General features: G+C 40.3%; 1 protein-coding gene across 1 annotated transcript in view; it reads right to left on the bottom strand.

The window, feature by feature from the left end:
• Positions 1–7,410: 7,410 nt before the first annotated feature.
• YES1 (YES proto-oncogene 1, Src family tyrosine kinase) overlaps positions 7,411–27,373 on the bottom strand; it is a 53,235-nt gene continuing 33,272 nt past the window's right edge. Inside the window, exons 4-12 of the mRNA XM_015425466.1 lie at positions 26,078–26,176; positions 22,316–22,419; positions 22,076–22,225; positions 20,168–20,323; positions 19,401–19,580; positions 16,882–16,958; positions 16,370–16,523; positions 12,440–12,571; positions 7,411–9,255 (exon numbers count right to left, since the gene is read on the bottom strand). Coding sequence (XP_015280952.1) covers positions 9,047–9,255; positions 12,440–12,571; positions 16,370–16,523; positions 16,882–16,958; positions 19,401–19,580; positions 20,168–20,323; positions 22,076–22,225; positions 22,316–22,419; positions 26,078–26,176 — 1,261 coding nt within the window. The 3' untranslated portion in view covers positions 7,411–9,046. The remainder of the gene's footprint in view (positions 9,256–12,439; positions 12,572–16,369; positions 16,524–16,881; positions 16,959–19,400; positions 19,581–20,167; positions 20,324–22,075; positions 22,226–22,315; positions 22,420–26,077; positions 26,177–27,373) is intronic.

Here is a 27,373-nt window from a genome sequence, read left to right as displayed (position 1 = left end):
AAGGCAAAAAATGATAGGAAAAGGTGCCAGCAGTCACCCCATTACTGCCACAGATGGTGTGCAGGTCCCAGGTTCATGTTTTAAAATCTGCCTGGGGGATTATGGACCATTCACACACTTTCAACCTTAACATACCTCACAGGGTTGTTGTGAAGATCATACGGGAGAGAGGAGAATGATCCCCAAACTCCAAGCCTCCAGCCCTCCACTCCAAACAACGCCCCCCAAGCCCCTCTATCCACTCGCCACTTCTCCTGCCGCGGGGCAAGCCCAACGCCACGGAGAACCTGTCCAAGACCCTACTCCGCATTTCTCAGCAGCAAAGAGAGATGGCTGGTAGAAGCTCTCAAAGCCCCCCTCCCTTCTCCAGCCTGCACACCAAGACAAACCGGCATATGCTTCTGCAGCCCTCCCTCCAACCCCCTTCTTACCTTCTTCCCCCCTCTCTGTCCCCCTCTGTTTGGTGCATTGCCACCTTTACCTATGGAAATTCCTGGAGATTTGAGGGGTGGAGCCTGGGTAACAATTGTTACCACTCTCCAGGTGAGGGCTACAGATAACTCAAAAATACAAATGCTCTTCAGGTAGCACAGATCAGTCCCTCTGGAGAAAACAGTGCACTCTGTCATTATACCCTGCTGAGGTCGCCACAGGAAGCTGACACTGTTTGCCCAAAGCCAGAGCACTCTCCCAGAGCCTCTTTCCTAGATCCCGTTGTATTTATTTCCACAACGGGCCTTATTTCTAGTTTTATATAATTCATTTGCTTTAATTATACTCCACTTTTCTCAACAGTGGGGACCCAAAGCAATTTCCCTTTCCCTTTTATCCTTAGAATAAACCTGTGAGCAGGGGGGATTAGGAGTGAAAAACCCTGGAAAAGAAAAAGATAAGTTGATTTTTATACCCCGTTTTCCTCTTAAGGAAGTCTCAAAGCAGCCTACAATTGCCTTCCCTTCTTTTCCCACAACTGGCACCTTGTGGGGCAGGTGGGGCTGAGAGAGTTCTGAGAAAACTGACTGTCCCAAGGTTACCCAGCAGGCTTCACATGGTGGAGTGGAGAATCAAACCCAGCTCTCCAGATTAGAAGTCACCATGCAGGCACCTCCCTTCCCGCCCCACCCCAGTGAGGGAGAAAGGAAGAGCTAGTCTTTCTGCCCCTGTCCTGCACCCTCCCCCAAAGGAAGGAATGAAGAGACTTTCTGCCCAACCAATTGGCTGGCTACTGCTTTCGTTACCCTTGCATGTGGCTCAAGTATGCCAGGCACCACTTGCTTCCCCTCAGGCAAGTTGGGGGCTACTTCCCAGGTTTCATGTGGGGCTTGAGTGGGCCAGGAGCCCAGAATGGCCAACCACAGCTTCTCTCACCTTGTGCAGAGCCCAGCCAAGCTGAGCTGTCTCCCTCGCTTCACGCAGCCTGAGCCACGCACTACTAGGTCCCTCACACTGCATGGGTCTTAGGAGGGCGGAGGGCTGCCTCCTCTTGCATAGGGCCTAGGCTGGCTCAGCCCAGATGTGAGGTAAATTAGGCTGAGAATAGGTTACTGGTCAGAGGTCACCCAGTGAGTTTCCACAGAATGGGGATTTGAGGTTCTAGTCTGAAATCTAGCCACCACACTACACTACGTTCACTGAGTCAAGTAAGTCAGGTGACTTTTTTGGCATTTTCCAGATTTTCCTGCAAACGGGCATTTTTCAGGTTTGTCAATTCACAGCTCCATCCTCCAGCACTAAGTATCCTCCAGCACTTGCCCAGGTCTGAGAATTGGACATATTGATTTTATCTTTTAATCTCTTACACCCCACGACTGGTCATTTACTCTTAAAAACAAAATGTACTTTATTATATCCTGATTCCTTTGCATTCTTTTAGGCACAGGATAGACACACTGAGACCATGAGATAACAAGAGCCAAAATATTAAAAGGTTTATTCATCTTTATCCAAAATTTTATATTCATACGGAAAATACGGTTGTTTAAGTGGACATTTATAATACAGATACACCTTGTTGATTTCTTTAAAGCTACTTTAGGTAAGGGAGGTGGCAATTCTCATGTGTTCATTCCCCTAATGAATTCAGATAGCCAGTTTTACTTACTATGCCCCCCCACCCCAAATTACACCGCCCTGCTTGCTTTGCTCTGACGTCTTCTGTCTGGTCAGACCCTTTCTTGGCTGTTCTGGATACTGAAGACACCACCTCTTCTGAAGCTAGTATATTTTCCCTAATCAGAATTGCTCTCTGAAGACACTAGGGTACTAATACACTGCTTCTTGAAGAATCCATTCGTTCCTCAGCTAACTCTTTTCAGATTCTTCAACCTCCAGCATGTCTTTATTTCAGTCCCAGACTGTCAGACCACTGGTTTCTTTTAATCAAACAGCAGTTAATACTGCCTGTAACCAACCATCCACTTACTATCTATAAACAGTTTGTGTCTGGCCCCTTAATTCTGTCTAGCCAGCCATCCCGCACCCAACCACTGATTGGTAAGGCCACCAACTCATTGGCTTTTAATCAGAAACCGGCGAGAGTGGCTGGCTGTTCACTATTAACTGATCATATGTGACCTGTTTGCACTTCCAGCCCAATTATAAATGAGTGATGGCCTCCTGTAAAACCCCACAAAAGGACATTCCATAGGGTACAATAATTATGAAGCGACTCTACTATTTTACAAGCTGACTACAACCTTGTAACCTTGAAAATCAATTGCAGAAGTCAACCCACTTTTACATCGCAACTTGACTGAATCTTACAATTAGACATCACCCTTCCCATTAAGAACCAGTATTTATTTATTCATAGCCTACCTTTCTTACTGAGACTTAACGTAGATTATATTGTACAATCAAATAGTCTTTATGACAAAATAACTTTAAAAGTACCCTAGGTAGATGCTCTGGACAGACAAACAGATCAATTAGAAGCCATAACTGGAATGCCAGAATGACTGATGCAGGCTGACAAGTAGAAGATGAATCAAGGTGTCAAAAGACTCCTTCACAAAATGAATGAGAGCAACATGCATAAATTGTTCATAAGTCAAAGTAATGCAGTGATTACAAGATTACAGAGCTGAATCTTTAGTGATTACAAGTTTGTTTCATTTGAAATTGGAGAAATAGAAACTGTTCATAAAATGCTCTCCTATGTAAATAATTGAATCATTTGGTAATTTCTTTTGGATAGTTTCATTCTAGAAACAGGCCTCTAGCTAATTTCTTACTATGAAGGTGGCAAATGGGGTAACAATTTGCTAAAAAAATGGGGCACAGTTCATGCCAAGACAAAGAAACATTTAGGAGCAAGCCCAGAGAAATTTGTCTCTTCAAGCTACAAATATAAGAGTGCACATGATAGCCTTAATGGTGTACCTTGACCTTCATAGCTTTTTTTCCTTTGTGACAAAAACGAGCCAAGCTGGTACACACCATCCTTTGAACTATGCAGCTATACCGGTAAAATTAGGGGATAAGTATGGAGATACTCTGTGGGACTTCCTTTTCTTTGCATTCACTCCTTTCTGGCTTTGCTTATGCTTTCTCCAGTTCTCTGCATGAATCTTTACTTCTTAGTATATGGTTATACATTAATATCCTGAGGTTTCATAAAGTGCACATATTTTCTATCAGGATATACTGCCAGAAAAATTAAGTTTCTAATGCTGCTTTATCCCTGGTAGGGCTGCAGTGGATCTACATTATTAACAATGATTCTGGAACAATATAGAAACAACCATTGTATGGGACTGGGGGGTAATGGGTTTTAAAAAACATCAGTGGGAACACTAGTGGGAGATTAGAGGAACTAATAAGTGTGAGGAAAGGATTAGTTATGGTATGTTATCCATACTGGGTATGTTAACTCATCCATAAGACATATTTGCTAAACGCTTTGTTCTAAATTTCCTAAGGATATTGAATGCTGGGCTTTCTAGGATGTATTGTAACATTCAGAGAGGAAGCAGCAGCCAGCTAGGTTCCTTTTCTCGTTTAAAATCTCCAGGAAACTTGTACCAATGGCCAGAGACCTCCATACTGTTAATCACTGCTAACAAGTTCAGCCCAGTGTACCAATGGCCAGAGACCTCCATACTGTCTCTATATAACCTTTCTGCTAATCACTGCTAACAAGTTCAGCCCAAACTTAACTGGATGGCTGCGATCACACACAATAAACAATTAACTTTCAATGCACTTCCAAATTGGATTTTGCCAGTTCACACAATAAAAATCCAGTTCAAAAGTGGATTGAAAGTGGATTATTTAGTCTTTGTGATCACAGCCGATATTTGGTTTTATGGCAACTCTGTAAGAGGAATGGGTTATTTTAGAATTGGACATACATATGTTTGCTCCAATTATTCTTTTCTTTGATGGATACAGACTTAGCATAAGGATGTCAATGAGTTAGGTCCAACAAAACGTGAATGTAAGGACACTTGCAATATATATCACTGTCTCTCCTGTTGTCTTTCCCAAGCAACCCCTCAAGATCTCCAGAACAATGATGCTGGAGATTGTGGACATACGGACAAAATGCCACATGGTCCAGGGGGGCTTGTAGTGAGGGGCACTGTGCCATTTCCCTTTCTGTCAGCAGTGCTTCCACTGGCACAAGTTCTATTGCCACATGAGTGCTGCTCATTCAGTGTCTCAGTGCAACCCAACAAAGGCTGAACTTTTTTTGCCCATGCTAGTCCCACTTCATCCAGCAATGCATCTGCTTTTTGGAATTCTTTTGGAGGTCCTGTTGGGAACTCAATGAGAGGAATAATTGGATCATCCACCACCCATCTGATGGCAAACATCAGATAACTTCAGGCTATCCCACATTAAAGGTAAAGGTAAAGGTTCTCTTGCTCGAAAGCCAGTCGACTCCAACTCTAGGGTTGCGGTGCTCATCTCCGTTTCAAAGCCGAAGAGCCAGCGCTGTCCGAAGACGTTTCCGTGGTCATGTGGCCGGCATGACTAAACACCAAGGCGCACGGAACGCTGTTACCTTCCCACCAAAGTGGTACCTAATTATCTACTTGCAATTTCTTGCTTTCGAACTGCTAGGTTGGCAGGAGCTGGAACTAGAGACGGGAGCTCACTCCGGCTTGCGGCACCCGGGTCCCAAACTGCTGAACTGCTGACCTTCCACAGCCTGCAGTTCAGCGTCTTAACCATTTAACCATATTAACAATGAACAAAAAACATTTTGTTTTGCAATTTTTGTTTCATTACACTAACAAAGTGTTCTCTCTGAATCAGGCTGTCTGAACTGAATAATTTGTCAACAAGGTTTTATAGCATAATTTCAACTAAAATGAATGCTTATAATGATTGTATTTGGTTTTATAGCTTTATAAGGATGACAAATATTTATATCATTTCTGAATATTGTAAAGTAATAGGTGACAACAACATCACTTTTCATTATCTTAATGAAACAGTACAATTCGTTTCCTGTTTCTAAGAAACGGGCCACCTTAAACTGTTTTCTTGGCCACTCTTAGAATTCTGTCACCAGATGAACAGAAGTCAAAATTTAAGTAGATATAATTGCTCCTTGCTGAATGGAAGAATATAGGGTTCCGCTTAAATTCTTGCACAGGTCTCAACTTTTTTTGGTAAACAGTAGCCATATACACAATAATTATATTTTTGGGAAGTTTAATTATGCAAAAGTAATAAAATACTAAAAAATACTTAAGCTTGTGAACACAGCATGATAGGAAAACAGAACAAAAAGTGAAAGGTTACCACACAACATAGCTTTGACAAAACTGATGGGCAAGGCTTGCTGTACAGTTTTGATCAGAAATATTACATAATTGTTTCCATTAAAATATCAAAATCGTTCTTAAATGATAAACATTGATTACGGTAAAGGAAGTGTTGAAAATTCAACCAACATACTAGCTGAAAATACGTAAAAAAGTTTGCATTCGCATCTCTGAGGTTTAGAAAACAGTATTCTAGCAATACTACAATCTTAATATACAGTGGCACTTCTATACATTGGAGATGCGCGGTCTAGTTGTATAACATTGACTGATGTATAAGAGTTGTGGTAGAAGACATTGGACACAATTCATCAACCAAACCAAATTAGAGAGTAGGACGTGGAAGTAGAGGCTGACATGTTATACCCAATTGCACTCTCTCAGGAACTTCTCCATCACAGGTTACAGAGAAATGAATGGAAGCCACAGAAGAAAATGGTAACATCCAGTATTTTCAATTAAGGTTACTCAGAAATTCTACTTAACTCTGCCTGTAATTCCAAATCCATATGTGGAAATACCCACTGCACATACAAGAAACTGCTACAAAGTGCAACGTTCTCCTTATCTAGCAAGAGAGCTGACGTGTGGAAGGAAAGGTTGGGGGGAACCCTATAATCTACATGCAGCAAGTTGTGCGAACACTGTTATATTAATAAATCCACTCACTTTCTCCTCTGTTGGAGATGATGAATACTGTCCCGGCAGACCTCTCTCTGATCTATTCAGTGGGATACCGTAGAAGGGAGTATCCACATTACTACTGGATATGTAAATACGTGTAAACTCATATATCCAATGAATAAGTATATAATGACTGTTGCTAATGTACACAATATCCCAAATGCACAGATGCAGCAAAGTAACTATTGCTTTTTAATTATTAATGCAGGGTGGGGAAATATATTTAGTGGCAATTTAGTGGCTCAGAGTGATAGGACTGACCAAGTTTTCTTTACAGAAATTCCTACACCTTCAGAAAAATGGCTTGAACTAAACCATGACATCTCCAAACTGTACCCTGAATCCTATTCAAATCTACTAAAAAAGCCCCAGAATAAAAACATCAATATAATGGAAAACTCAGTCCTCTAGAGTTCTGAGATGTTACCACTGTGAATCTAAAAACAAAACAGCTTGGAAGCCAATGAGGTTTTTTGTTTTTAAACAAGCTTCTTTTTTTAAGGGTTAATTTTTAATTCAGTTCTGAAAAACAAATTCAGTGCCATGTTTTAGACAAATAATTACACGTTCAAACATACTACTATTTATAGAAAAGTGTGTTTGTGTTGATATTGCATTATTATTTGTCAGGGAAGTCGAGATTAAACATTACAAAGACAAAAAATCACTATGGTTGGCTAATTGTGCAGACTTTTAAAAATATATAATCATTTTTCATACATCAACTCATTTAGTTCTTTCTATTTCTTTACTATACAGATTTCATTACAATAACTTGTTCAATTTATTAATTAAAATCCAATCAATATCAAATAGTATTCTGGTCATTTTGTTTCAATTGCACTGTTATGAAAACATAATTTTAACTACCCATCCTTAACATATACTTAAAAAAAAATTACAATCCCATAATACATTGTTTTCTACATAAAGCCCTTTCAAGATCTGATAGGGATATATAAGGAAAAACAGAGCAACATTGCATAATTTTACCTGAACACTTACATTTGTTATACCAGAACATAATCTGTATGATCTGTCTGATGATAGTTCACAGAAAGCTTTGCAGTGCAAAACAAACAATATTTAGAGTATAACTGGTAAATCTGAACAATATCAATAGGATTTTATTGCTTGATATGTCAGAGGTTATGGAACATACCTCTATGCCCCAATATAGCTGGAGACAATGCATGTGGAAGAAAATTAGTGTATGCATATCACTAACTGAATGGGGAACCAAAAATGCAATTAGATCCACTAGCTAGTGATGTCCTTGTAAAGCGCTTTTTGTACAGTAAAAATCCCAGTTTACTGCTATTTGACAGGGAGATGGACTTTTCCCCTTGCTGGCCTCTACCTATCCATGTAATGGGGGGGGGAGGCTATGTACGTACAGCCCCTCCTTCTCCATTCCTCCTCTTTTTCAGTTGGAGCCTAAATGTAGTGCTTGAAAGCTGGACTGCTTGCCCATGAATGGTTTGCCACCATTAGCTCAGTACTGAAGATATTGAATTACTCAATGTTTTCAATGTTTTTCTCCATAAATACTTTGTTGTTTTGTGTGTGTATAAACATATGACCAACTTTGTAAAAAAAAGTACAAGTGAAACCATACAAATCCCTGAACTAGTGACATTTTACCTTGGAAGCACTTGTAAGAATCAACCACATTCTTCTCTCACACAGGTCTGTTTCTTCTTCTTCTCAAAAAATAAACACACACAAAAAACCAAACACAAAACCAGGGTATGATTCACTGGAAATTTCTCTTTGAAAGAACACATCTCAAAAGATTATAGATTCATACTTTCCCTCTGATTGCATTTTGTGGTTTCAAGTTTGAACATTACACTCTATTAACATAACCATAGTTTTAGTTACTTCATCATTCTTAATTAAGCTATGCAGGAAAAAAGTAACGCCCATATGCTACTTTCCAGTTACATTAACATAAAGTATTAACACAGTGCATTATGCTATTCAGTTTCACTACTGAGGTCTAGTATTTAATCAAGTTTACCATAAACTGTCTGCTCTCTTTATTTTTTAAAATCCCATTTCCCCTACCTTAATTAAATTCATGTAACATAACCCCCAAATCAGGACTATATTTTTTTAATTGGTTTTATTTTGATCACAGGACATTTCTATAAAACTGGAATTGAATTGTTTGGTCCCATAAGTTTTGTTATCCTTTGACCATTTCCATTTAGAGGTTTCTATAATTGCTGTTTTTGCCTTTAGTACAACGGATGAAATGTCAGAAGAAGAAAATAAGGAGTTAAGCAGCTCTGCTCCCACACTGCCATGGTAATGCTAACTGGACCACCCATTTTTTTTAAAGTATTCTTTCTTTGGACCCTGAAACAATAAGGGAGACAAATATCACATCATTTGGTATATTTGGGAATAACACTTTAAAAAGTGGTTTTGTGCACCTGTATTCTGGAATTCCAGTTTGCTAGCCATCAAGCATGCAAATGACAGCTATTTGCTTTCTTCTGAGTCCTTCAAATCAGCAAGGATTTTTTTGAAAATATTTTACATTTGGCAGATTTGTGCACTGTATGTAGGCTATGGGTTTATAAATTGTCTCCAGGCTGATACTGTGGTTCTGTAGCTGTAAAATAGTCTTCTAAGAAAGACTGAATATATTCAAATGTTGGTCTTTCATCAGGATCTTTCTTCCAACACAGTTTCATCAACTCATGAAGTGATTCTGGGCATCCTTGAGGACAAGGCATTCTGTAGCCACGTTCCACTTGTTCTAGAACTTCCCGATTCACCATACCTAAAATTACAAAAAACACATATCCAATAACTTGCAAGAGCTTTTTGTTCTAGGATTAAGGATACCTATGAGAAATATATCTAAAAAGAATGTCTGTGTAAAGTTTGCTCACTTCTTAAATATGTGCCAAAGTGCTGAGTATGTCAACAACATCTGATATTCTGAAACATAAAAACTAGAAAAACAGGAAGAACTATGTACTGATTTCAATGGCTTTGAGTGCTGCTTCCCACTGTGCTCTCTTGAAAGCAGCTCCTGGAGGTCAGAGGCACCTTCAGACATGGGGTATGACAGGGAAATCAGCAAAACGCACTCTCTTCTGTTGTATTAATGGAAGTATCCTTCAGCTTGAGGAAGAGGGATTTTGCTTCCAAGCTCAAGACACCAGCTCAGAAAGTATACTGCATGGGAAATTAACTCCCCATTCATCATCACTAGCCATTGATGACTAGTACAAAGGACTATCCAGCTGAGTGCAAAATGTGTGGAAGCCTTATATCTTGACAGACTCACAGAAGAATATTCAGTTCAGTTCAGTTTGTTTCAATAGAAAATCAGCCTAAAACCTTGCTGCATACAATACTAGGAACAGCAAATAAATTTAAAGGTGTCATTACAGTCCAGCCTTGTTTAAATACTTTACAGTCCAGCCTTGTTTAAATACTTAACCATCTGCTTATGTATGCTGCATGCTCTGATACAAAATTCTGTGACCTTGCAAGTTATTTCTGAATAAAGACTGGAGAGAAGCAGGGAGATGTAAAATTGCTCTGATCTTCCTGGAGTTTACAGAAGAATATATATATTTGTGCTATATAACCATGAGAAGTTATTCTGTAACATTATAAATAAAATGTATAATTTATAAGATTATTTCAATCCAATACTTGCCTCTAAATTAGTTCCTGAATGGCTCATTCTTTATTTAATTTCTTTTGTTTGGCAGAACAGAGAGTGAAGACCCTTACCTAGTTTACTTTGGCTCTAGATCTGAAAAAGAATTTTGACCTTCCTAACCATGTGAGCAACTTAGCCTGAAACAATATGTAACAGGAATTTAAATTATACAATATATTCCTTTTTGTTCATGGTGTCTCTGAGATTAGTCAAAGATACAATTTTCCATGAGAAATTTAAGAATGCCAAAATGGGCAAGACAAGAGACTTGCCTCCTTTTCTGTGTTGCATCTCCAGAATGAAGGTACCTGATGTCATTCAAACACAAGTAAAACAGGCTCACAACAATTCTGATTCCACTAGCTGCTAATCCCTGGCATCCCTGCCTTTGAAAACTGTTTGGAAACTTCAGTTAGTTCAAAATGCAGTGGCATGGTTATTGTCAGGGACTGGATATAAGGACCATATTGCACCTGTGCTGAAAGATCTACACTGGTTTCCCATCTGTTTCTAGACACAATTCAAAGTGCTGCTTCTTTAAGGCTGTAAATGGCGTGGGGCCAGAGTACCTTGAAGAACTGCCTTCACCCATATTGTCCAGCTCCAAGATTAAGATCCCCTTTTGAAGCCCTGGTCTCTATGTCGTCTCATCTTCTGAGGTAAGGCAGATAGCAACCAGGGACAAGGCTTTTTCAGTGGTGGCACCTCACCTTTGGAATGGCCTAGTGCATGAGGCTTGCTTTGCACCCACCTTGCTTTCATGTAGGCACCAGGCTAAAACATGTGTACCCAGACTTTTAACTAATGTTTTATGGTCTGCATCTATCCAAAGATCCTTTTATCTGCAACATTTTAGGCTGATCAATGTGTATTTTATACTATTATGGCTTGGTTTCTTTCAGTGGTTTTGCTTTATTGTTTTGGCTGTAAACTGCCTCAAACAAGTGTCCAGAGAGGCAGAATATAAATTTTCTAAATCAATCAATTGCTATTTAGTTAATCCTTTAAAACAGACCAGAAATCAGAGTCCATATTCATGTGCCTTTGATACCACCAACCAGCATGGTTGGGCTCTGAACAGGATCTTACTTGTGTGCTTCATTGCATGCATGCAAAGATACTGATTTTCTCTTCTGAGGGCGGCACCTCAAATCCTATGGGCTACAAAGGGTCTATGACAGGCCATTTCTATCAACTGAAGGGACCCACACAGCCTCCTATGATTTTGGGGGAACCAGGTTTATCTTAAACTATAAACCTTCCCCTCAGTTACCAGGTGTTACAAAGGTAGTGATTGTATACGATTTGTGTTCATTGCTGTGAAGTAAATTTTGTGGTGCACAAGAAAAATATGGAGGTCAGCACGAAGAAATATTATTTATTTATTGACTAGTTTCCATGAACATATCAGTAGCATAGGATTCCAAGTAGACAAAATTTAGCTGAGGCACATTAATTTAGAGAGTAGTTTCAATTTTCTTTACTACTTTCAAGCATAAAAAGGCTTTTACCAATTAGATACTAAATTGGATCCTAACACACACACAGGATTCCACCCACACCAGCCTACCCTTCCCCAAAAGTCAGACTAAAAGGTACAAGGTCTGTGCACTGCCAGAGACAGGCCTAATAATTGGTACTGTATTCTCTATCAGAAGTAGAGCCAAACCACTCAGCCACACTACCAAGCAGAGGTACCCTTCACTCTGTCTGCTCTTTCCCTGATCCACACCTGAGCTCTCACTGCTCTCTCCCTCAGGCAGAGTGGAATTGAACTCCTGCTGTGTTTCCCCCCTAGCATTCCATCCCCCTTCTCAAAGATGACTGGATTCTGGAGTAGCAATGCCATAGGCTCAAGTGAGTGGCTGTTTTCCCCTTGAGGGGCAAGACAGCCTTCTGTCCATCACAGAGTCCACCAATTTTTGGGCTGGACTCACCTTTAGAAGTAGCAATAGAAAAGGAGGGGAGCTGGAAAGCCCCCAGTGTACAAGCAGCCCTTTGGATTCTAGCCAATATTAGTCTGACTGCTTTACCAAAAGCAATCTTTGGCATTTTTAGTTCAAGTGATACTCTTTCACTTATGAAAATCAAGGCCCAATATAATCTAGATTTGAAACCAACTATTTAAAAATGGTTGCCTTGCAACTGTAGGAATTTAGTCCTAACTTTTTTTTTAAAAAAGTTCAGTAATAATACATGTGTACATAGCATGTATACTGATAATATTATATAAAGATAACCAATTATAGCAGCACAATTATGAAAGCATGTTACTTTATGTTTTTACCTGGGTATGGCACACGACCCTTTGTTACGAGCTCTGTTAACAATATTCCAAATGACCAAACATCAGATTTAATTGTAAACCGACCATACAGTGCAGCCTCAGGTGCTGTCCATTTAATTGGGAATTTGGCTCCTAAAAAGGAGATGAGACACAAGAGAAATCTTTTAAAATATCACATATTCACTTTTAAAAATTGTGTCATAAGAATGATTCTTTCTCTCGTATAGGAAATGAGGCTTTTAAGACCTCCTTCCCACCGGTGTTAATATCTTGTTTATATTAACGTAAGAAGTAATCTGCTGTCTTGGTTAGAGATTAATTTGTTTTGACAAAGATATATAAGATGCATAATCTTTTGCTATCCACTACCTACATCTAAACAATAATGTCAACAGAGTTTGCTGTGACCACCTGTGAAATTGTTTGAGCATATTTTCTAACATTAATCTATACTGCTAATGTGTTTTTAGGTCAACAAAAGTGTCTTTTCCCATTAATGGCCAAATAAATGTTTGTTAGTTTTAAGACTATATATACAAGGTTGGATCCAATGCTTCCATGGATGAAACCAGTTCATCAGCTCCCTTCCCCTGCTGAGCACTGCGAGAACCTCTTTAACAATATGCCATGTTGTGAAAGAGGCTGTAGCAAGAAGGATGACTCAGGAATTGTACTCCCTCACTCTTGCACAGATAGAGCCGGAGTTCACAGAACTCAGTTGGATTGCACAAGAGGGAGAGAGGACAACTCCTACTGATTCCCCGTTCACATTGAAGCCTCTTGTGCCACATGGCATATTGTTCAGGAAGGTCTCCTAACTAGGGATGGGCATGAACCAGCTCACAAACTAAAGTTTGTGATGGAATTAGCCGGTTGGTGGTTTGCAAAGTGAAGTTTGTGGCAGGTCAGCCATTACAAACTTTCCATGAACTTTCAAACTGTTCATGCTGGTTTGTGACTGGATACTTTTCCAGACAGGCTTCATCAAAATGTTTACCAAACTTCAAACCAACAGGGGAGGGGAATTCTCCAACCTTGAAAACATTCTGGTCAGTTTCAAACTAGTCATGTCAGTTTCAAGAGGTCCCCCCCCCACTGCCTTCCTGTGTTCCCTTCCCATTTTCTTGCACAGACCTTGCAAAAGACCCGCCTTGATTGAATTGTTGTGACTCTGTGCTTTGAGAGCAGTCCTTTTAAGCTTGCAATGCCAGTGGAACTGGGTTCTGCTGGGCATTGTACAAACTGTTAACTTCAGGGATTCTCTGGTTTGACATCAGTCCTCCTTTTGCTTGCATTGCCACAGTGGCACTGGGTTCTGCTGGGCACCATTGCATTGCACTGATACTCCTGGGCTTGCAACCCCCCCCCCCCCACTTGGAGTGTGATTCTATGTTTCACATCAATCCTGCTGAGCCGGCACTGCCACAGTGACAGTGGGTTCTACTGGGCACCACTATGTTGCACGGGTTCTATTGGGCTCTGCTGGGCACTAGTACATTGCACCGATTCTGCTGGGCTTGCAACTCCCCCCACACACTATGATTCTGTGCTTCACATGTGTCCTGTTGAACTGGCATTGCCACAATGGCACTGGGTTCTGCCTACTAGAGGGATGTACTAAAAGTATTGACAGGATTGCCCACTGGAAACAATGGGAGAGGCCTGAAGGCCTATTGGAGATAATTTCTTTTATTCCAGTCCCAGAACAGTTTATCTGAGCCAAGAGACATTAATTGAAAATCCACTCTGCATTTTCATTGCAACTATTTTGTGCTGTAATGTATGTCAGTGGAGCCCATGCAAGACAACTAGCATTCCTGGCTACCATTATCTCTAATGGGCCTTCAGACCTCTCCCATTGATTTCAATGGACAATCATATTATTCCTTTTAGTACATTCCTCTGCTATACACAAGTACACTGGACTGGTTTTGCTGGGCTTGCAAACATGCCCCCCCTTCAGTTTCTACTGCAGAGCTTTTCAGGCTTGACCTTAGTCCTGTTGGGTTTGCACTGCCACAGTGGTACCAGTTCTGGTGGGCACATTGTACTGCTTCTGCTGGGCTTGCAAAAATGCTCCCCAGCTTCTGTTTCTACTGAGAGATTATCTGGTTTGACCTTAAGTCCATTGGAGACAATGGAGGATGGGGCACCTTCTCTGTGGAACCGTAACTCAAACCCCATAATCCAATCATCACCAATCTTGGAGGACAGGTAGAGGAGAGAAAGTCAAAGATCCCCTGTGGGTCTGGTGTCTCTAGCATGCGGGGGGAGGGGGCATTCTACAATGTCACAAAGCTCACACTTAGCCCCTAGAAGTTCATTAGAGTTCGTAGTTTGCAAATGAACTGCATTCTCTTGGTTCATGCCCATCCCTACTCCTGACTCTCAGCACCAGTTTTCTGGATGAATGTGGGGTAAGGGTGAGCAAATAAAAACCACTTCAGTGAATTTGCCCCACAGTGAATTTGACACACTGGGGCCAAAAATCCTAACTATAAATACACGCTGATAGGGTCCAAACTGGGAGTGATTGACCTAGAGAGATATCTTGGAGTCGTAGCAGATAACTCACTGAAAATGTCAAGACAGTGTGTGACTGCAATAAAAAAGGCCAATGCTATGCTGGGGATTATTAGGAAGGGAACTGAAAACAAATTAGACAGTATCATAATGCCCCTGTATCAATCGATGGTGCGACCTAATTTGGAATACTGTGTGCAATTCTGGTCATTGCACTTCAGAAAGGATATGATAGCATTGGAAAAAGTGCAGAAAAGGGCAACCAGAATGATAAAAGGGTTGGAACACTTTCCCTATGAAGAAAGGTTAAAGTGCTTAGGGCTCTTTAGCTTGGAGAAACGATGATTGAGGGGTGACATGATATAGGTTTATAAGATTATGCATGGAATAGAGCAGGTAGAGAAAGAAGTACTTTTTCCCCTTTCTCACAATACAAGAACTCATGGGCACTCAATGAAATTGCTGAGCAGTCGGTTTAGAACGGATAAAAGGAAGTACTTCTTCACCCAAAGAGTGATTCACACATGGAATTCACTGCCACAGGAGGTGGTGGTGGCTACAAGCATGGATGGCTTCAAGAGGGAATTAGATAAACATATGGAGCAGAGGTCCATCAGTGGCTATTAGCTACAAGGTATAGATAGGAACTCTCAGTCTGGGGCAAGTGATGCTCTGTATTCTTGGTGTTGGAGGGGGGGGCAACAGTAGGAGGGCTTCTAGTGTCCTGGTCCTACTGGTGGACCTCCTGATGGCAGCTGGTATTTTTGCCACTGTGTGACGGAGTGTTGGACTGGATGGGCCACTGGCCTGATCCAACATTGGCCTCTTATGTTCTTAACTGACCTCATAAAGGAACCTTCAAATGACTTATTTAGGAACAATTTCATTTTTGAAAGGATAAAGATTTACCCTTATTGTTAGGTGATGTCTTAGGAAAAAACAACAAAGAATTTCTGAAACAATTAATGATTTAGGTGATTCAGTTCATACATAAATTATATACAGTCTGATGGGATCTGGATAAAAGCAGCTCCAAGCTCTAACACCAAGAACACAAAGTTGAAAATACAAGACTTGTAAAGAGCTTGCAGGGGCTCCATTTAAAAGTCTCAGAAATCTGATTTTCAGAGCAGTACTGAGGCTCTGAATATTGACTCTTTAAAGACCCATCACATATGTCATTTAAGTCCCAAATTCTGCTGAAGAAATGAACTCTTTTATAGAATGATTTTCAGTTTCTATTGCTTAGAACTGTAGTGAATTAAATAATGAATGTTAACACATATCCTTTTAAATGAATTAAAATATCAGAGATAAACTGATATTTCTTTATGTTGATGAAGAATTCTGATGTGATACTAAATATTAAAGTTCTGTTAGCTACTACAATAAATATATCAGACTTACCCTGTCTGGCAGTATACTCATTGTCCTCTATTAACCTTGCTAAACCAAAGTCTGCAATTTTGCATACAAGGTTGTCCCCCACAAGGATGTTAGCTGCTCGAAGGTCCCTATGGATGTAATTCATTCTTTCAATGTAGGCCATGCCATCTGCAATCTTATTTTTTAGAAAAAGAAAGTATATTACCAAAACAAAGCTCAGTTCACCAAACAGTTAAGTAACGAACAGTGCCATCTTAAGCAGATTCACATCCTTCAATGGATTTAGAAGGGGGTAACTGTTTAGGACTGCTTTGGTTCTGTTGGTGAGCTACATGTCACACTTTGAAAACAAAAAACTGATACTAGATGTTTCAGTCTTTAGATTTAATCGTATATATTCTGCTCAAACATAGGCAGCAGTCACTATTTTGCAAGCAAGTTAAAAAAATCGATAGAAGATGAAAAACTATACAGTAGTTAGGTGGTATTAACCATTTCCAGCATTGTATAGCAGGACTGTTTTCACTAAGTACCTGAGCAGCCATGTCCACCAATTGTGGAAGCTTTAAGTATTTCCCTTCTCCTTCTTTAAGGAAGTCTAGTAAGCTACCTGCAGAAAGACATCAATGCCATGATTTAGATTTCGCTAGAAAGATTTAATATCAAATAACATTGTATTAAGACAAATATAATATAGAGGACTGCACATAGAAATGTTCTTTCCGCTTCAGTATCTCTTGCAACAATACTATTCCTCTCAAAAACAAAATAATATTCCTTTAATTTATATTCAGAAACAAGTTAACACAATTTTGCATGGATCTCCTCCAAAATAACTTGTACAGCTGCTGCCATAAGCACATTCAAAAACAAAATTCCAGTAGAATCAATATGAAAGATGTAGACAAAGCGATATAATTCTATTCACTCTTTTTTTTTAATAATTTGCAACAGCTACAATTTAACAGTTGGAGATAAGGCTTCAAAAAAGAAAGATTCTACAGCTTTATCATTTGGTTGGGAATGTAGTATTGCACTGATACAGGTGAAGCAGGCTATTAAAATATAAGATTACTAGACTATGTACAAAAGTAGTTATTACATTGTTAATAAGCAGTGAAAATAAAGGGATTTACAACGGTCCCAATTGCCACTATATGTCTAAATGCATAAGCTTTCAAGTTCTTTTTCATACACACTGTCTCAAGCTTAGAAGAAGAAGAGATTGGATTTATACCCCACTCTTCACTACCCAAGGGAGTCTCAGAGCGGCTGACAATCTCCTTTCCCTTCCCCTCCCCACAACAGACACCCTGTGAAGTAGGTGGGGCTCTCTGACAGAAACTGCTCTTTTTCAAGAACAGCTGTGCCAGAACTATGGCTTGCCCAAGGTCATCCAGCCAGGTGCAAGTGGAGGAGTGGGGAATCAAACCTGGTTCTCCCAGATTAGATTCTACGCACTTAACCACTACACCAAACTGGCTCTTACACTTACACACACATTCAGTTCAGAGTTAATGTTAAACCATGGTGGTGGTATGTGCAGCCCAGAGCAAGCTGTGGCTCATGCATATCTTCTCTCCTGTTCTTCCCATGGATCATGATTTGCAGTTTTCTTGGATGGCAAGCACAACCTGTAAGTTGCCAGTTCAGATTTAACTGAAAACTACCATTTGTCTCCAAATAGAAAGGGTGGGGTGAAATCATAGCATGTCAAGGGACAGGAGAGCACACAAACCCGAGGCACATTCCAGGTTCCTTCATATAACACCAAGCATTGGTTCTCATTCCAAACAGCATTATTACTTAATAGGTATTTTATGTAGACATAGTATTTCTTTAGGAGATTTTTATGCGGCCTCTCCTGAGTCCACTACTGCAGAAATTTATTTATTTGTGGGATTTCTATCCTGCCCTCCCCCACAAGTGGGCTCAGGGCGGGTTACAGTAAGACAACAAAACAGATAAAACAATTTCCATATAATTCCAGTTAAAAACTAAAACCCAGCTAATTTCTACACGATGGAGAGATTGGTAATTCAACAAACCCTGGAGATACATTGTATGTACATCCAGGGAGGGCCAGCGCATTAGAAATGGCCCCAACCCCCACTTATGGTACAGGTTGACTAGCACACAACATAGGCAGGTTAGAGCAGGGGAGGCTGAAGTAATTGGACACCTGCTGCCTCAACCAAAGGCCTGGCAGAACAGCTCCATTTTGCAGGCCCTGCGGAATTCTAATAAATCCTGCAGGGCCCTGATCTCACTTGGGAGCATGTTCTGCCAGTCCGGAGCCTGAACTGAAAAGGCTCTGGCTCTGGTCAAGGCTAAGCGGATGTCTTTTGGGCTGGGGATTACCAGTAGACGTTGTTCTGCCGAGCGCAGAGCTCTTTAGGGAACATACTGGGAGAGACAGTCCCACAGATATGTTGGTCCCTGACTGCATAGGGCCTTAAAGGTTAATACCATAACCTTAAACTTGGTCCATTACTCAACTGGAAGCCAATGCAGCTGGCAGAACACTGGCTGTAGGTGCGCCTGCAGAGACATCCCAGACAGGTGGCGTGCTGCTGCATTTTGCACCAGCTGAAGTTTCTGGGGCAAATTTAAGGGCAGCCCTGCATAAAATGGGTTGCAGTAGTCCAGTCTGGAGGTAACCATTGCATGGATCACCGTTGCCAACAAGTGGGAGGAGAGATAGGGAACCAATAGCCTGTAATATAAAACCGCCAGATAGTTCCTGGACATTTTCTCTAACGAATTCCAAAAAGAATTTGTAAAACTGTGGCAAGACTGAAAAATGGAAGATGAGAGCCTTATCGGCAAATTATCTCCCACAAAAACTCACATAGGTACCTTCTAGAATCCATTCAGAGTTACACCCTTCTATACCCATTGATGTAAATAGATGCAGAGGGGCGTAAGTATAGTTAGAATTGCACTTGCATAATCTATACCTAAATTTGCTATCACAAACTAAGCAAACGTGACACAGAAAACATTAAACTTTTAACATATTTCTGATTTCCACACAATAAGGAAGCAGTACCTTTTGTCATGAATTCAGTGACTATGTAGATTGGCTCCTCAGATACAACTGCATAAAGTGGAACAAGTTTATCATGTCTTAATTTCTTCATGATCTGAGCTTCTTGTAGGAAAGCTTCTGGCATCATTGTACCAGGCTTTAGTGTTTTGATTGCTACTTTTGTGGTTCCATTCCATGTTCCTTGAGAAACATTGCATTACATTGTTAGCTACTGTATTTATTTACTTTTGTGGTTCCATTCCATGTGCCTTGAGAAACATTGCATTACATTGTTAGCTACTGTATTTATTTATTTATAGTCCTCCTTTCTCATAGACACTTAAGGTGGATTACAGAATATGAAACAGTCCAATCAAACAGCATAAGACAACCAATGAACAATGCAGTAGGTCTAGGAATACAGAATCAGAAAAAATATGAACAACAAACTATGTAAGGCAAGGTATATGATAAACAATATAGGAAGTTAATTATATTGTACCACCTAAATAAAACATATACCTATTGTCATGTAAAATGCTCCCCCCCTTTAAAATATGAAGTGTTATAACAATAAAGTTTCTATGTCATATGATCCTATGAATATTTGTGTATGTTGCCCAGAGTTGACCATTCTGACTGGCAGCAGGTCTCTCAGCCTCAAACAGATGTCCTTCCCAACCCTGCTCCTTTATTAACTGGAAACGCCAGGGGCAGATCCCAGGGTCTTATGCATGTAAGCATGTATTTGAATGTGAATTCTGATCCTTTCATTTGGGTACACTTACCCATCCATACTTCACCAAAGCATCCTTGCCCCAACTTGACTTCTAGCCGTAAGGATTCTCTAGGAATTTCCCAAGCATCTTTTGCTAAACCTTGCGTCTGAGGTTTCACAGTAGGACACACAGTTGTTAACTTATGACACAGGCCATCAGCATGCTCTGGTGATAGGGAAAGGGTGTTTTATTTTATTTTTACATATTCACAAATATTAAAACAAGCAGAAATTATCTACCCAACGTCTCTTACCAACTAAAAGTGTGTTTCATAATATTTTTTTAAAATACATATTTAGGAACAGATACATTCTGTTTTCATTTCCACAGCAATATATGAAACTATTTATTTATCAGATTTATACCTCAACTGGTGAAGCTTGTGATGGCTTACAACAAAGCAAAATACAATTCAATAGAAAATATTAAAAACAACAATAATAAATATATAATAAAATTTAAAACCAACTATATAGAACTCCTATATAAAACATAGCTGCATCCAACAACCCAACAGTAAAATGATCCAGTGGAAGCAAAAATGGCAAGACATGTGTGATGACTAACTGAAAGTCTGCTGGAAGAGCTGTGTCTTGCAAGCCCTGTGGAAGCTAATGTGGTCCTGCAGGGCATGTGTGTCCTCTGATAAAGCATCCCACCAAGACATGGCCAATATAGAGAAGGCCCTTGCTCTGGTAGGTGAGCCACTCAAGAGCAGATACTACCAAAAGATTGCATGATGAAGAGCGCAGGCACTGTGGGAGATTGTAGCAGGAGAGTAGGTCCTTCAGGTATGATGGTCCCAGACTGATTAGGGCTTTAAAGGTTAAGACCAGCACCTTGAATTTAATCCATAAATCAATTAGCAACCAGTACAGCTGCCTAAGTACTGGTTGTGTGTGTGTTGACCATAATCCACCAGTCAAAAGCCTAGCAGCTGCATTCTGGATAACCTGAAGCTTCTGGAGCATCTTCAAGGACAGCCCTGCATAGAGTAAATTGTGGCAGTCTAATCTGGAGGTGACAGTGCTATGAATCACTGTGGCCAGATCCAACCAAGACAGATAGGGGGCCAGCTGATGTGCCTGGCAAAGACCTCGCCACTGTGGACACCTGTTTGTCCAGAGAAAGTGAGGCAAAAAGCCATACACCCAAGCTCTTCACTGGTGACAGATGGGTCCCATTAACAGCCAGGGGCTGTAACCTCCACATAACATAATCCTTCCCAGCCACGACTTCCGTCTTTGATGGGTTCAGCTTCAACCAGCTCTCTCTCAACCATCTGAGCATTGCATTCAGACACGGGCTCAAGACTGATTGCTTATCCTGCAAAAGGAAGAGTTGGGTGTCATCAGCATACTGATGGCACTCAACCCCAAACTTCCTCATGAGCTCCACTAGAGGGTGCATGCATATATATATATATATATATATACACACACATATACACACACACACACACACACAACAACAACAACATTGGGGAGAAGATCCAACATACTGGAACACCACAGTCTAGTGCTTACATGGAAGACTTTTGTCCCCAATGACAACCCTCTGAGAGCATCCTTGGAGGAATGACGAAAACCACCTCAAGGCAGTACTCCTGTATACCCAGCAAGGCCACACGGTTGACCAGATGGTCAACTGTGTCAAATGCTGCCAACAGATCTAATAAAATCAGCAGCACATAACCACCTCGGTGCAACTGAAGCCAGAGGTCATCTACCAGAGCAGTAAGTGCTGTCTCAGTCCCAAAACCAGGCCTGAAGCTGAACTGGAAAGTGTCAGTTGCAAAGGTCTCATCTAGGAAAGCCTGGAGGTGCTCTGCCACTGCATGCTCAATTAACTTTCCCAAGAATGACAAATTTGATAAGGGGGGTTTAATTGGCTACAATTTAGGAACATAAGACTTACCTGTATAGTGTTTGACCAGCTTTTGCAATGATTCAAATTGTGCTCTAGTAGTTATGTAATATCCACCATTATCAAGTTTTCTGATTTTGTAGTGTTTCACATTATCGCCTCTAACCTCATCCCAGTCACGTATAGAGAGGGAATAAGCACCTAAAAAAAAGGCACAGTTTAAAGTTTTGCTTCTGCCAACATATTCTCAATGACTCTTGTATTGTGATGTAAAAAAACAGACACACATACCTTTTGTGGTTTCACTTTCTCGAACTAAGAAAATACCACGTTGATTCCCAGGATTCAAAAGTAATCTTTCTGCATCTTTCCTGCCCATCTTACCAAAATACCATCTAGAATATTCAAATAAAAAAATTCTGTTGCTATATGATAGTCAGCACAAATACAGTTTATTACAAGGTAAAGGTTTCCCTTGTTCGAAAGCCAGTCGAATCCGACTCTAGGGTTGCGGTGCTCATCTCTGTTAAAAAGTCAAAGAGCCAGCGCTGTCCGAAGATGTTTCCGTGGTCATGTGGCCGGCATGACTAAACACCAAGGCGCACGGAACACTGTTACCTTCCCACCAAAGTGGTACTTATTTATCTACTTGCAATTTCTTGCTTTCAAACTGCTAGGTTGGCAGGAGCTGGAACTAGAGACGGGAGCTCACTCCGTCATGCGGCACACTCGGGTCTCTAACTGCTGAACTACCGACCTTCCACAGCCTGCAGTTCAGCATCTTAACCACTTGAGCCACCGCAGCTCCTCAGTTTATTACAAAGGCAGATCTAAATACGCTACTGTGCCTAAAAAGAGATCTGATAGAGCTTTCCCTGTGGCAGCACCCTTTCATGTAAAACTCAGTTCCACTAGATTAAATAAACCTGGAACCAATACTATTTTAGTGCAGGCCAGTTTGTTCCATATAGATTATAATTTAAAGAAAATGCAACTTGCTTTGTGGGCCCACAGGCACTGTAGTCTTGTTTCCCTGAACACCAGGCCCATACCACATTGAAAACTACTTTTAAAACTCAAGGGGGTGTCAAGACCAGTTGTTGCATGGCTTTGGAGATCAACTGCTTGAAGAAAACAAGCAGTCCTCTTGTATAAGACGACGCTATCTGGATTGCAGGCTCAGGTCGCTGCTCCCCTACATATTTTTCCTTTAAAAATTCTTTAACATGGTTTAATTATAGGTTTATTGTAGTAGTATAATTTATTCAGTTTATAACCAGCACAAATCTCTGTATCAAAACCACAGTAATATTATAGATGCCACTATATACAGAATTTTAAGGATTCAATTATTTTGTCTATAACATTTTTGTTTAAAATCCACAATTCTAAAAGCACTCAAATAAGATCTAAAATTATTTACAGCATAACTGAATAAAATATATCCTCACAAGTTCACATAACCTCTAATTTACTTCTGGACTTTATCTGTGCAAATGTTACGAGCTACAGCTAAAAATTTAGCACAATTCAATATGAACTGGTTTATTGTATTTTTAAAGTAAAACATGCTATGTACTATTTCCTGCCATATAGTTATGGCAAAAATGCTGTGTGTCAATGGCCTTACCAATCCTAGTCTTTGCCACAAGCATGACCATTCCTTGTTGAGGAACTCTTTCACTTTTAGCATTAACTCAGCTAGGTACACTGGTGGCAGAAGTGGGCCCGGGAGGAGAATACAGGCACATATGAGTGCAGGTGTCATTTTTGTTGCAATCTTCTAAACATGTGCCTAGAAGGGTCTACAAGCATGATCAGGAGCCATTCCAGATGCTGGTTTATAAAATCACTCAGACAGTCACTACAAACCGGTAAGCATGGATAGTATTTGCTACTACTGAATAGGGTCACAAATAACCTAAAGATATTCTACAACCAGATGCCCATAAAGAATTCACTCAACAGTGATGAGTGTTCCTGGCACACCAAAAGTACAGAGACATCACTCTGCTGCACTTTGGAGAAGGTAAGAAACGTCATAAATCCTTTCAAAGCAGCACAAGGCTCCTAATGCTCCTCACCTTTCTTATTTATTAATTAAAATATTTATATGCCTACTGGAATTCTCCTGTTTCTTATTTTCTCAATAAACCAGCACAATAAGAGAACTCTCCCAAACCATCTCTGCCCAAAAATGGATTCAGGGGGAGAGGATGATGGCAATCACATGTAATGGCTAGTTAGTAAACAAAAAAAAACATTTGGGAGGACCCATGCTTTCAGAATTTCAAAAATGCAGCAATACAAAGATCTAGCCAGCTGGGTTGGATCCAGCCAGTTTCTTCACTCAATTTCAAGGCATTCCCTTCCTCACAACACCACCTATCCCACATGGCTTTTGCCTATTCGGGCCCTATGATCTCCTTCATATCCTTTTTGGTAGTCAAATGAGACCCCCTCCTCACTTTTTCACCACTAGAAAAGCTGACTAGAGTAAAAAAAATGGCTCACAGGAAAACACACTGCAAGATAAAGAATTGCTGGAGTATCCATGTCAAGGGGCTTGATATTCTGTAAGTCATCAATGATTGTTATTCAATATCACTCACAATAAATTAATGGAAAATTACTTTCATAATCTACAAGTACTAGTTCAGAACTATCCATGTGGAGATGTAGCTACAGATATACTCCATGATCAAGCTGCCCTTAAAACGAAGACAGAAGCTCAAAAGGTGCTGGTTAAATGTAATAAAAAGTTCCCAAGCAATGCCTACACTGCAGATTATTCTTCAATGTCAAGCACTTCCTCACAGCACTAAGGTACTGACATACACTTGAATGAGACACTTCCTTGTATGCTTACAAATATGCTGCTGCTAAGTGACCCTTAACAAATTAAATATTTACCCCAACTGAAAACTGACCCAGTAGATTCCAATGGATTTTATTTCCTTAAAATTTTGTGCAAAATAAGAACAAACCCAATGGAAAGCTGCTGCCAGCCACTCTGACTGAGCTGGGAGGAAAAACAAACTCAACATTCTGACAGTCTAAATCGCAAGCTGCTTCCTACTGTCCTAGCTGCTCCTCTCCAATGAATTTAGAATTCCTGCAGCCCATTCTGAAGTACAGACAGAGGCAGACGTAGCCTGCTTGCTAAGCTTCAACTTCAGGTGTGGTTCACACAATAGCTAACAGATGATGCCCCAATCATAAATTTTCAAATGACTGTAGCAGCAATCTGTTACATCAACTGTTAAAGGCAGGCACTTAGTAGTTGGGGATCTCCTCTCAAGGCCCTTCTTGCTTCCATGCTCCAGGGCAATGTGGAGGATATAAATATTGAAATTAGTAACATGATCAGTGCAGGAATCGAGAACACCTGACCTAAGCTATCTAGGAGAATATCCACCAAACACAGTGCTTGATGATCTTTGAACTACTGTTCTAGCCCAGAGCTTGCTTCATTGTAAGTACTTTAGTAGCATTAGCTCTGACCAGATGCCAGTGATGGTATATTGCATTCTGAAGCACTGAAGGGAACAGGAGTAACCATGCTGCCAGCTGTATAATCAGAATGCATGAAAAATCCTTTGCTCGAAAATATAGCATTAGAATCACCAGTATTCTTACACTTGGCCTTTTAGATCTAAAAGCAGTTCAAACGTATCAGTCAGCACTACTATACTTGGAATGTAAGAACAATGCAAGCCTCTGTTACCTCAAAATAGAACACTGAAAGACGGTGAAAATGAATGCTTTAGCTCTAGCCAATATCTGAAGACTATGACTAGCTGATAAGGGCTGCAGCAGCACATTTGGAATGAGTTTCTCCTAAATACCATGTAAAAATTTTCTATAAGCGAAATATATCACTGAAAATTTGTTTAAATATGATCAATATCCCTTAATAGTGTATGTGAATTCCATTTTTACCTTACAGACACCTAGACTGGTGTCAACTTATATCTGCCTAATTTTTTTCCTGCTTGTATCTATTGGAAAATTATGGGTAAAACTGCTGATGAAGAATGCAAGATGCCTTACTCTTCTGCTTGAATGGAATCTGCAGGAGCAACATAATTGCTTGGGATATAGCCGCTCTTTCCTGTTGCAATAGACCTTGCTTCCCACCAATCTCCTTCCCTGGAAAACAAGAACAGCTACATTGAATATAAGCAAATGTATTACAAAGGAATCATTCTGTAACCACTAAATAGGCATTTGTAAATGAATGTCACTACTCTCTTCAGCCATAGCAGGATACCATTTATATTGAGAAGAAAGAAAGTTAAGGATAACTAATATTTTGAAGTTATTCTAGCTCCCAATAAACATACAGGGCCCTATCCCAATCGCTGTTTGCATTGTTCCTATTCCACCCTGTATATAGCACTCCAACTACAGGGGCTTCCTGCCAATCCCTTCCCTTAGTGACAGCATCTCAATGGTAGAGAGTTACACTATTAAGAACAGAACCTAAGAAAAGACCTACTGGATGAGACCAGTGGTTGGACAAGGTCCAACATACTGTTTTGAACAACAACCACCCAGTTACCCTGTAGGGCCTACAACTGGAGTATGGAGGCCAAGGCCTTCCGCTAATGCTACATCTTAGCATCAGTATTCAGAAGTTTGCTGCCACTGTACATGGAGGTTCCATTTACTCACCACAGCTAGTAGCCTGTGGCATCCATGATTCTGTCTAACCCCCTTTTAAAGCCATCTATACTCATGATCATCACTCCATTGGTAGATAGTTTTACGGCTCAGTAAGAAGTATTTCCTTTTTTGTCTGTCCTGAACTTATTGCCCATCAACTTCACTGGGTACCCCCAATTTCTAGTATTATAGAAGAGGAAGAAAAAGCTCTCTGTATCCAATCTCTACCCCATGCATAATTTTATCAACCTCTATCACATTCCCCGTCCATTGTCTTTCCCCTAAACTAAGAAGTTGCAAACTCTTCAGTCTTTCCTCAAAGGACACATGTTCCATCCCCTTAATCACTTTGGTTGCCCTCTTCTGTACTTTTTCCAGCTCTGCCATATCCTTTTTAAGATATGGTGACCAGAACTGCACACAATATTCCAAATGAGGCTGCACCACAGATCTATACAGGGGCATTACAACACTGGCTGGTTTATTTTCTATTCCTTTCATAATATGGAGTTTGCCTTTTTCACTGCTGCCACACACTGAGTTGACATTTTCATTGAGCTATCAACTACAACCCCAAAATTTCTTTCCCTCTCAGTCTCAACCAGTTCAGACCTCATCAGTGTATATTTAATATCAGGAGTTTTTGTTCCAGTGCATCACCTTACACTTGCTAACAAAGAA

The sequence above is a fragment of the Gekko japonicus genome, unplaced genomic scaffold (assembly GCF_001447785.1).
Source record: "Gekko japonicus isolate JY-2015 unplaced genomic scaffold, Gekko_japonicus_V1.1 scaffold357, whole genome shotgun sequence".
NCBI classification, from domain to species: Eukaryota; Metazoa; Chordata; class Lepidosauria; order Squamata; family Gekkonidae; genus Gekko; species Gekko japonicus.
This window is presented reverse-complemented; position numbering and strand designations above follow the sequence as displayed.